This window comes from Oncorhynchus kisutch, linkage group LG22 (genome assembly GCF_002021735.2).
Source record: "Oncorhynchus kisutch isolate 150728-3 linkage group LG22, Okis_V2, whole genome shotgun sequence".
Classification (NCBI taxonomy): domain Eukaryota; kingdom Metazoa; phylum Chordata; class Actinopteri; order Salmoniformes; family Salmonidae; genus Oncorhynchus; species Oncorhynchus kisutch.
In genome coordinates this window covers 33,569,203-33,579,960 of record NC_034195.2, presented here as the reverse complement: position 1 = coordinate 33,579,960, position 10,758 = coordinate 33,569,203, and the positions used below count along the sequence as shown (strand labels likewise).

At 43.2% G+C, this 10,758-nt stretch overlaps 1 protein-coding gene across 1 annotated transcript in view; it reads left to right on the top strand.

The window, feature by feature from the left end:
• The window catches only part of LOC109867480 (low-density lipoprotein receptor class A domain-containing protein 3), a 137,742-nt gene extending 127,832 nt beyond the window's left edge, over window positions 1–9,910 (top strand). The window contains exons 5-6 of the mRNA XM_020456661.2: window positions 4,740–5,133; window positions 5,335–9,910. Coding sequence (XP_020312250.1) covers window positions 4,740–5,133; window positions 5,335–5,536 — 596 coding nt within the window. The 3' untranslated portion in view covers window positions 5,537–9,910. The remainder of the gene's footprint in view (window positions 1–4,739; window positions 5,134–5,334) is intronic.
• The last annotated feature ends 848 nt before the right edge of the window (window positions 9,911–10,758 follow it).

Here is a 10,758-nt window from a genome sequence, read left to right as displayed (position 1 = left end):
GTGAGAGAGAGAGAGAAACAAGCTATTAACGAGGAAAATGGAGAGAGAGAGAGAGAGAGAGAGGAGATGAGAGAGAAAACAGCATGGAGGATAAATGGGAGAGAGAGAGAGAGAAAACAGCATGGAGGAGAAAAGGAGAGAGAGAGAGAGAGAGAGAGAGAGAGAAACAGCATGGAGCAGAAAAGAGAGAGAGAGAAACAGCATGGAGGAGAAAAGGGAGAGAGAGAGAGAGAGAAACAGCATGGAGGAGAAAAGGGAGAGAGAGAGAGGGAAACAACATGGAGGAGAAATGGGAGAGAGAGAGAGAGAGAAACAGCATGGAGGAGAAATGGGAGAGAGAGATGGCTGTATATTGCATTGAGTGTATAATATACACTGAGTGTACTAAACATTAAGAACACCTGCGCTTTCCATGACATAGACTGACCAGGTGTATCCAGCTGAAAGCTATGATCCCTTATTGATGTCAGTGTAGATGAATGAGAGGAGACAGGTTAAATAAGGATTTTAAGCCTTGAGAAAATTGAGACTGTGAGATTGTGTATGTGGGCCCTTCAGAGGGTGAATGGGCAAGACAAAGATTGAAGTGCCTTTGAACAGGGTATGGTAGTAGGTGCCAGGCCACCGGTTTGCGTCAAGAACTGCAACGCTGCTTGTTTTTTTTAACGCTCAACAGTTTCCCGTGTGTATTAAGAATGGTCCATCACCTGAGGACGTCCAGCCATCAAGGCACAACTGTGGGAAGCATTGGAGTCAACATGGGCCACCGTTCCTGTGGTACGCTTTTGACACCTTGTAGAGTCCATCCCCTGACGGATTGAGGCTGTTTTAAGGTGGGAGCATAGAGCACTGAGAGTATAGAGACTCTGCTAGAGGTGATGATGTCATCTGGGAAGGGGAAAAGCTACCCTGTTAGTGGTAGCACAACTCCTTCCTTTGTGTGAAGAATTTCACGGTATGTAAGGGGTTAAAACACAAGCAAGAGGCTTGGAGCAATCATACACACAGCGGGGGGTAGAGACAAGGCACTACCTCCTTCCCCTGACAGCTAGGGAATTGCTGTAGAGTAAAAAATAAACCACCTCTTTCGCTCCCTTTTCTGTCTCTCTCTCTTTCTCTCGCTCTCTTGTGACGAGTTTGTAAAACCCAGCAGGCATTCCAGTTAGGCCCTCTATTGCTAAAATCCCCAAATCCCCACCAGTTGTTTATGCGGGGGCATTATGAGTTCTCTTTGTCTGTGAACTCTGTGAAAGAGGCCATTGAGACCTGGCGGGCGGGACTGGTGGCAGTGGTGGGATCCTTTCATCCGTTTTTTTACGAGGTAATTACTGTAATAATTTCTCTTTGTTTTGGACCTCTCTCTGCAGAGCTCGGTGCATAATGAATGGAACCAGTGAACTGAGGAAAAGAACAGCCAGGTCCGAGTAAATGAGCATAGTTCTAAGAGAGAAAACAAACCCATAGTCCTCCTCTCTCTCTTACTCTCACTCTCACTCTCTCACACACACACACACACACACACAGCTGGAGATACTGTTTATGCAAGCGTTGTCCTCTGTTACAGTAGCTGAAGTGCTTTGAGAGGCTAGTTAAGGACCATATCACCTCCACCCTATCTCACACCCTAGATCCACTACAATTCACATTGTAATTCGCAATCACCGGCAGATCCAAGGACAATGCAATCGCCATTGCACTGCATACTGGCCTATCCCATCTGGACAAGAGAAATACCTATGTACGAATGCTCTTAATCGACTACAGCTCAGTCTTAAACACCATAGTGTCCTCCAAACTCATCACTAAGCTCAGGGCCCTGGGTGGGAACCCCGCCCTTTGCAACTGGATCTTTGATTTCCTGATGGGCCCAAGTGGTGAAGGTAGGCAACAACACCTCCGCCACACTGATCCTCAACACGGTGGCCCCACAGTGGCAGCACACTCAGTCCCGTTCTGTACTCTCTGTTCACCCATGACTGCGTGGCCATGCACGTCTCCAACTCAATCATCAAGTTTTCAGACGACACAGCGGTGGTAGGCCTACAGGGAGTGGTGCCAGGAAAATAACCTCTCCCTCAACGACAACAAAACGAAAGAGCTGTTTGTGGACTTCAGGAGACAGCAGAGAGAGTGCACCCCTATCCACATCGACGGGACCACAGTAGAGAAGGTCAAAAGATTTAAGTTCCTGGACGTGCACATCACTGACAACCTGAACTGGTCCCTTCACACAGACAGGGTGGTAAAGAAGGAGCAACAGCACCTCTTCAACCTCAGGAGGCTTGGCCCCTAAGACCCTCACATAATTCTACACATTCCCCAATTTAGAGCATCCTGTCGGGCTGTTTACCGCCTGGTACGACAATTACACTGTCCGCAACCACAGTGGTCTCCAAAGGGTGGTGCAGTCACCCCAACGCATCAGTCGCGGCACACTGCCTGCCCTTCAGGACATCTACAGCTCCCGGTGTCACAGGAAGGCCAAGAAAATCATCAAGTACCTCAGCCACCCGAGCCACATCCTTTTCACCACCCTACCAGCTAGAAGGCAGAGACAGAACGGGTGTCTTCATCATCTTCAAACAGTCACCACTTGTCTTAGTCACTGTTCTAGCCGGCTACCACCCGGTACTCTATCCTGCTACCATATGTATGGTACATAGTCATTGAACACTGGTCACTTTAATAATGTTACATACTGTTTTACTCTATTTATATGTATATTCTGTATTCTAGTCATTGAACACTGGTCACTTTAATAGTGTTTACATACAAAACACACCATTTATATGTACTGTATATATACAGTATCTGCAGGGCCACTGAAAACCATAAACACTTACCGAGCCAGATGAAGCTGATATAGCAGATCAACGAGAGATCCACGTGAGAAAGCCTTTAAAACTCCTACAACAAGACACTTCCCCCTCTAAAGTCTACCCCTACAGTTGTAAATCAAATCCAAATCAAAGTTTATTGGTTGCGTACACAGATTTGCAGATGTTATCGCAGGTGCAGTGAAATGCTTGGCTCCAACAGTGCAGTAATACCTATCAATAATAATACATCAAAAAAGACAGATTCCAGAAAAATTAAGAAATAACAGAATGAGCAATATCAGAGACCAAAATATAAATATACACTGATCAAAAATATAAATGCCACATGTAAAGGGTTGGTCCCGTGTTTCATTAGCTGAAATAAAAGATCCCAAAAATGTTCTGACAGGTGTGGCATATCAAGAAGCTGATTAAACAGCATGATCTGTATGGTCTGCATACTCACCAGACATGTCACCCATTGAGGCTGCTTGATATGCTCTGGATAGACGTGTACGACATCGTGTTCCAGTTCCCACCAATATCCAGCAACTTCGCACAGCCATTAAAGAGGAGTGGGACAACATTCTACAGGTCACTATTAACAGCCTGATCAGTGCAACTCAAAAGAGATGTGTTGCACTGCATAAGGCAAATAATGGTCACACCAGATACTGAATGGTTTTCTGATCCACAAACCTACCTTTTTAAGGTATATGGAGTAGGTAGAATCTCAACCTGAGAAAACAACATTACAAAACCACCTTGCCTCTCAAAGCCAGGTAGAGTTCAGACAACTCTGTCAAAGCCTGACAGATTTGAAAGTGGATAGCAATCAGCACATTCTGTGTAGGCTACTGACGTTGCTTAATTTCATTTGCTGTACAGATGCAGACTATCGTAAAAGAGGTGCTATTACTTCTACAGTTGTAATCAGGCTTTGAATTACATATCCAATCTTTTGAGTGCAATAGAAGCAATGTGCTGGGCTAATATGGATATTTCCTAAATGTAGAGGGGTGTTTCTGAATTGTAATGGGATTGGCTATAGCACCCTTATAGACCCCAGTAATCCTACTCCTTAATGTCTTGTTCAGACTGTGACAGAAATGCATCAGCCTTACTGGGACTGGTCTTGATTCTCATCTAGCCAGACAATGTGATTTCTTCTCTCTGCCTCAGAGCGGTAATCCGCAAAACCAAAGCAGCATTACGCCACTCCAAATATGGGTCCCATACCAGTCAGTCCTAATATGGAGACCGAACCCGTCAATCGTAATAAGATTCTGTACCGGTAAGTCCTAATATGGATGCCTTACCGGGCTCCTATCTCACCCTCAGCAGCTGATTTGAAATTCTCCGCCAGTAATATCAGAGGAATTGTTTAAGTGCCAATCCTTCCACTCATCTGGAATAATAAGGCACAGTGCTCCTTATTGGTGTGGCAACTCCCTCTGTTCCGTCTTTGACCACCAACTATTCACTTTCTCATCCTGAGCTGTGAGTTCCTAAGTTGCTCTCTCTTGTGTGTGTGTGTGTGTGTGTGTGTGTGTGTGTGTGTGTGTGTGTGTGTGTGTGTGTGTGTGTGTGTGTGTGTGTGTGTGTGTGTGTGTGTGTGTGTGTGTGTGTGTGTGTGTGTGTGTGTGTGTGTGTGTGTGTGTGTGTTGCCCTCTCCACTACAGCAGTAATCAGAGTTTCCCTGTAGTGTTGCTTTCTGTTTTCATCTCAGGATACTGTAGGTTCCTGAACTCTAGAAAGTTTTTTGCTTCTCCAATTTGTCCCTTAGAGCTAGATCTTGTTCTCCTCTCCACTGGGAACAACTGAAATCCCTCAACAATTATGAATGTGACATTATAATATTAAACATGACAGTAGCATAAAATTTAACCATTCTTATTCTATTCTCCCTCCTTCTTCCAGAAGCTCCAGGCCAGGACTTTGTAACCCTGGACTACCGCAACTACCCTAGCATCACCTACGCAGTCATCGGCAGCGCTGTCATCTTTGTCCTGGTGGTGGCGCTGTTGGCCTTGGTTCTGCACCACCAGAGGAAGCGCAGCGTGCTGCTGCCCCGGGAGGTCCGGTCCTCCTACCACCACCACCACCATCAGCCCCTGCTGCTATCCCGCGTGGTCATCCTAGACCGGGGACACATCCACCCAGCTGGCCCTGGCCTCTCCCCCACCTCCCCGTCTGCAGAAGCCCAGTTCAGTGCAGGTTCACAAGGGCTACAGATGCTGTCTAGGACCCTCTACCCTGCTGACATGTCCATGGACACACCACCCTCCTACTCCCAGGCCGTGCTGGATGTCAGGTAGACATACAGTAAATGTACTGTACTGGAGCGAGTAGCGTGAGGCTAATCATTTTGCCAACTGTAGCTTTGCCTATTTAAATGTGTTTTTTTGATTAATCTGCCTCTAAACTTGATTTCAGAATACTTCGGAGCAACATTTGTTAATTTATGTGTGTGCTTCTTCCTGTATTTATTTTTCCTTCTCCATCATGCCTCCAGCCGGCCTCCCTGGTTTGACCTTCCCCCGCCTCCCTACCTCCCAGACGGGGATCTGCCGTCAGAAGGAGAGCTGCCCCAGTACGAAGCCCACACAGAGCCCTCCACTCAGCCCAGCACACGTCTCTCTGAGCCCTCCACACCCAGAACTGTGGCCCCAGGCTTGTCCTGGCCTAGCTTCAGCTCCAGAGAAGAGTCGGACTAGCTGTAGTCCTCCTCTGATGACTGCATGTACATAGGACCACAATACCCAGCCTCAGGGCTATGGAAGGCTGAAGAGAGAGGAGCTGTTCAATTTGGGAAGACCCAATGGATTGTCCTGCCTAATGTGAGAATGAGAGACAAGGCTCTAGTCTACCGATAACTACAACTGACTGACTAAGGCACTTGGAATGATTGCTATTATATGCTGGCACCCTCTGCTGGAAATTTCTCTACATATCCCCTGACTGGGTTGCTCACTTATTCAATCAATCAATCATCAGTCAATTGCATTTCATCTGTGGCTATATAGTGCTTTTAATAATACTAAAATCTTTAAAGGGATACTTTGGGGTTTTGGCCATGAAGAGAAGAGGGGTTGCACATAGTTCTACTAGAGGAACAGGGGGATGCGATGGATGGAGGTTATGGCCCTTTGTGGACCTCTCCCATATCACCCCCTCCAGTGTAGCCCAGGGATTTTTCTTTCTCCCCTTCACACATTCTCACATTCACACACACCTACATACTGAATGAATTTCTCAGTGTGCTTAACAACTTCAAGGGTCTAAACTTCCGAAGACAAAATAAAAACTACCACAGCCTCCCAACACTATGCATCTCCTGTTGGACTGGTGAAGACCCTGGTTGGTGCGAGATCCTGTAGCTTGGTTGTGTTGACTGGATGGATGGTCAACCTTTATAGTACAGTCATGCATTAACAATGTAGTAGGACTCACAGTAACTAACATTGTTTGTGGTACTCATAAAGGGTCAAATGTCACATGGTGTTACAGTAGCAGATGTATATGCTGTGCAAACATAGTGAAAGAGATACAGGGTCAGATCTGTAATGTTACAATTTAGCACATTAGGACAACCAGCTAGCCACAGAAACATGTGGGTAGTGGACACATGGATATGGGGCACGTTTTCCTCCCATCCATATTGCATAATGCTGGTTCTCTTCAATCTCTGTTCTCATTGGCCATCTCTTTCATTTCATAGGGATAACTTTTATTTCTCTGTCATAGAGCACTTATCATGATGGCTGGGTTTACAAGTTATTCATGTTTTGCCATGAACTCAAATGGAAGTATTATTTGAGGAAGATAACGTTTGGATAAAAAAAAATCCTACTAAGGTCCCAGAGCAAGTTAGTTTTCAGGGTATCTGGACCTTTTCAAAGCACTCAAATATAAGTTGAACGACTTTGTCTACTGTCCCACTCAGGGTCTAGTTTGACAAAAGTTTATTGAGGTCATGTTCTATTGCCAATGAGGACAGTCCATATTGGTTTGTTTTGATATTATATCTGTTCATATCTGACTCTTTGGCAGAGAGGAGAAGAATGTTCAGATTGAACTTCTCGTCTGACTAGTGTTTTCATGTTTATTAATGTTACACTTCAGCCTGAGAGCACAAGACAAACATTTTGGCGGGGAAGAGAAAATGACATTTAAGGATTCATTTTCATTAGTGCATAAAGAGGAAGTGTAGAAATACATCACTAGTAGCTTAGTCAGGAAAACAAATGACGAGAACATCCCCACAGCTAGAATATCTAACCATAGAGAATACAAGACCCTTCCACTTGGTACCTTGGAACACAAATGTGTATATTGAAATAAGCATTTGGGATCCTCCTCAAGTTAAAAACATCATTCAAGTCAGTGCACTAATTACAGAAGCTGTTCAATTGGCTCTTATGTAGTCACTGAACAAAAAGATCAGCCTTGATCTCCTTGGTTCTATAATGATGTGTTACTGACTGTACCATGTACCACCTACCTCCATGTTTTTCCTGACAAACTGAAATTGTTGATAGTCACAAATGGTTGGTCAGAGTATTGGTGTATTTCAATCAATGCGATATGTCAATCAGAAACGTTTTTTTTGCTCCACGAATTACATTTAGATACATTCATTATATACAGTTTTGACTCCATACATATTAACATGTTAACCCTTTGTAGTGCTTATTTAAACAGAATTGTATGAGATCAATGTCCTTACTGGGTTGTTGAGGTAAATCAAATTGAATCACATTTTATTTGTCACATGCGCCTTACCATGAAATGTTTACTTACAAGCCCTTAACCAACAATGCAGTTTTAAGAAAAATAAGAGTTAAGGAAATATTTACTAAAATAAACATGTGTAAATAAAGTTAGACAAGCATTTTTGTATGGAGCTCTAGAAGTGACTACCTACAGTGCCTTGGTTCAAATGTCTCTCTTACTGTATTTCTTTGATTCATACTCGACGACTTACTGATAGGATTCCAACTGACTCATAGGATCCCAACTGACTCATAGGATCCCAACTGACTCATAGGATTCCAACTGACTCATAGGATTCCAACTGACTCATAGGATCCCAACTGACTCATAGGATTCCAACTGACTCATAGGATTCCAACTGACTCATAGGATCCCAACTGACTCATAGGATCCCAACTGACTCATAGGATCCCAACTGACTCATAGGATTCCAACTGACTCATAGGATCTCAACTGACTCATAGGATCCCAACTGACTCATAGGATTCCAACTGACTCATAGGATTCCAACTGACTCATAGGATCCCAACTGACTCATAGGATCCCAACTGACTCATAGGATCCCAACTGACTCATAGGATCCCAACTGACTCATAGGATCCCAACTGACTCATAGGATTCCAACTGACTCATAGGATTCCAACTGACTCATAGGATTCCAACTGACTCATAGGATCCCAACTGACTCATAGGATCCCAACTGACTCATAGGATCCCAATTGACTCATAGGATCCCAACTGACTCATAGGATCCCAACTGACTCATAGGATCCCAACTGACTCATAGGATCCCAACTGACTCATAGGATCCCAACTGACTCATAGGAACCCAACTGACTCATAGGATTCCAACTGACTCATAGGATTCCAACTGACTCATAGGATTCCAACTGACTCATAGGATCCCAACTGACTCATAGGATCCCAACTGACTCATAGGATCCCAACTGACTCATAGGATCCCAACTGACTCATAGGATCCCAACTGCTCTAACTGCCATTTCTATTATGCAGATTCTTTTCTGAATTTGCACCATAGCTATCTGACCGATTCAATTGACACCCAATAATGTTTGTTTGGATAAAGAAGAAAATGACTTTTATTTTTATAAGTGTCCCAATTCATTGTTTAGAAATGTGTAAGTTGCATGACAGATGTCTCGACTGTACAGATGTGAGAGAGAAGACTGTCATTGTCTCTCTGCCTCTGTCTGTCCACCCGCCTGCCCAGTAACTAGTATTATTCATTGACTGACTAGTGAAACGTCTATCTGAAGGATCTGTGCATATGTATTGTGGTTGTCGTGTCATTTCATTTCAGAACTTGTCAAGGGTTTCATGTGACCATGTATGTAGAGAGAGAGAGAGAGAGATATTTATTTAAAAGCAGCATATTTAGACTTTAAACTAATATAATAATATTTAACTATGAAACGTGTTACTTTGGATGGTACCTCTGTCTTTTGTCCAAATCCCCAGCAGTCATCAGGCTGGTGGCATTATTAAACAACATGGTAACCAAAGATTATAACTCATCATCCCCATAAAACCCAGAAGATAAGCCTTACTCTCCAAAGTCCTATCCAAAAACAGTGTTGTGCCTCGTTTTGTTTCAGATACCTAGCTGACTAGAGAATGAAGAGTAGTATTACTCTTATACAAAGGGGGAAATCCTGTTCATCACTAGATAACTGGAGAATGATACTCAGTCTCAGGATGAATCTGCTCACAGCTGGGTTTTATTCACTAGGAAGCATCAGAAGAAAACAGGCTGAAATGGGGATGACTACCTGAAATTGTCCAATAAAAAGTGTTTTTCTTTTCCGTTGCAAAACGTTTTGCACTAATGAATAAAGTCCTGGTCTGTTGCGTTTCAGTTACAACACACTGTTACACTTTTCACGTCACTATATCCGTTTGGTTTGTGACAGTGATTACTGATTTGTTGTTCCACCCTGTTGGATACTTGTTTCGTGTATATAATTTATTAATGTCACCACCTTTTTTGTTTGTAATGAAATATATTCTGTACATTGAAAGTAATGTAAAGTGTTTCTGATTCAAAGATGTGTCAAGGGTTTTTCTCATAAAATTCACTATTTTTTTCCCATCATAATCTATGTAAATTGTAAATATTGTTTTATTTCACATGGTTGTGCCTGGGATTCAGTTCACTTATCCTACCACCAGATGTCCCTCTTTCCATACAATTGGCCTGGGTTAGAGATGACCAACTTGTCTGAAGTCTACTGTTGTGTGGGCTGGTTTGTGCTCACGCTCCCTATAGGCTCTCATTAAACTGGAGACAAACATGAGATGAATGCTTAGTTCATACAACTCTTATTAAAAACATGATTTTCCTCTGTTTTATACTTCCACACTGAAAATGCAAAAATTATAATGTAGGGGCTATCATTTCAGTTTTGGTCAGATGGGGTTTTGGCCTGCCTGGAGACATCACCAGGAGGTAATTAGTTAGACCAATAAGAAGTTACAAACCTCTCTGCCAATAAAATATAGTTTTCAGTGTTCCCCTCTCCATTTACATCACTCCCAGACAGTCCTTGCAAAATGTTTGCTTGAGAAATTGCTCTTTGCAAACAAGCTATTTGTTTCTTTCTGACCATTTTAACTGAAAACAATCACATTTTAAAAAAAATATATGATTGTTAAATACACCTCTTGGAGGGAACGCAACACCCTGTTACATCTCAACTCACCGTGGAGTGAAAAAATGTGTGATCGTAGATGCGGGTAAGGACAGAGGCAGAGAAAAATACTGTTTACAGGGAATTTATTATTCCTTAAAGCGGTAAAGTGGGGAAAACGGGCTGGACGGAACCAAAGCAAAGAAAGTAAAAATTAAAGAGTCCCCTCTCCTATCTTACCTGCCTACCCACTACCTACCTAACATTTAGAACCACCTGGCGCGCTAACCAAAATAAAGGGGGTGGTCCTCCCAGGTCTTACCTAGTGTACATAGGCAGATTAAATATAACAGGTTATGTATGCTCGCAGGCCTCTTGCCTAAACAATACAGGGTGAGTTCCCCTTCCCCACCTGGGAACAAATTAAAGAATAATTTACGTGAACAATTTCAATAACCAAAAACACTAAGTCCTATTGACATACCTCTGAAGGAGCGGCTACAAAATAATAGCAA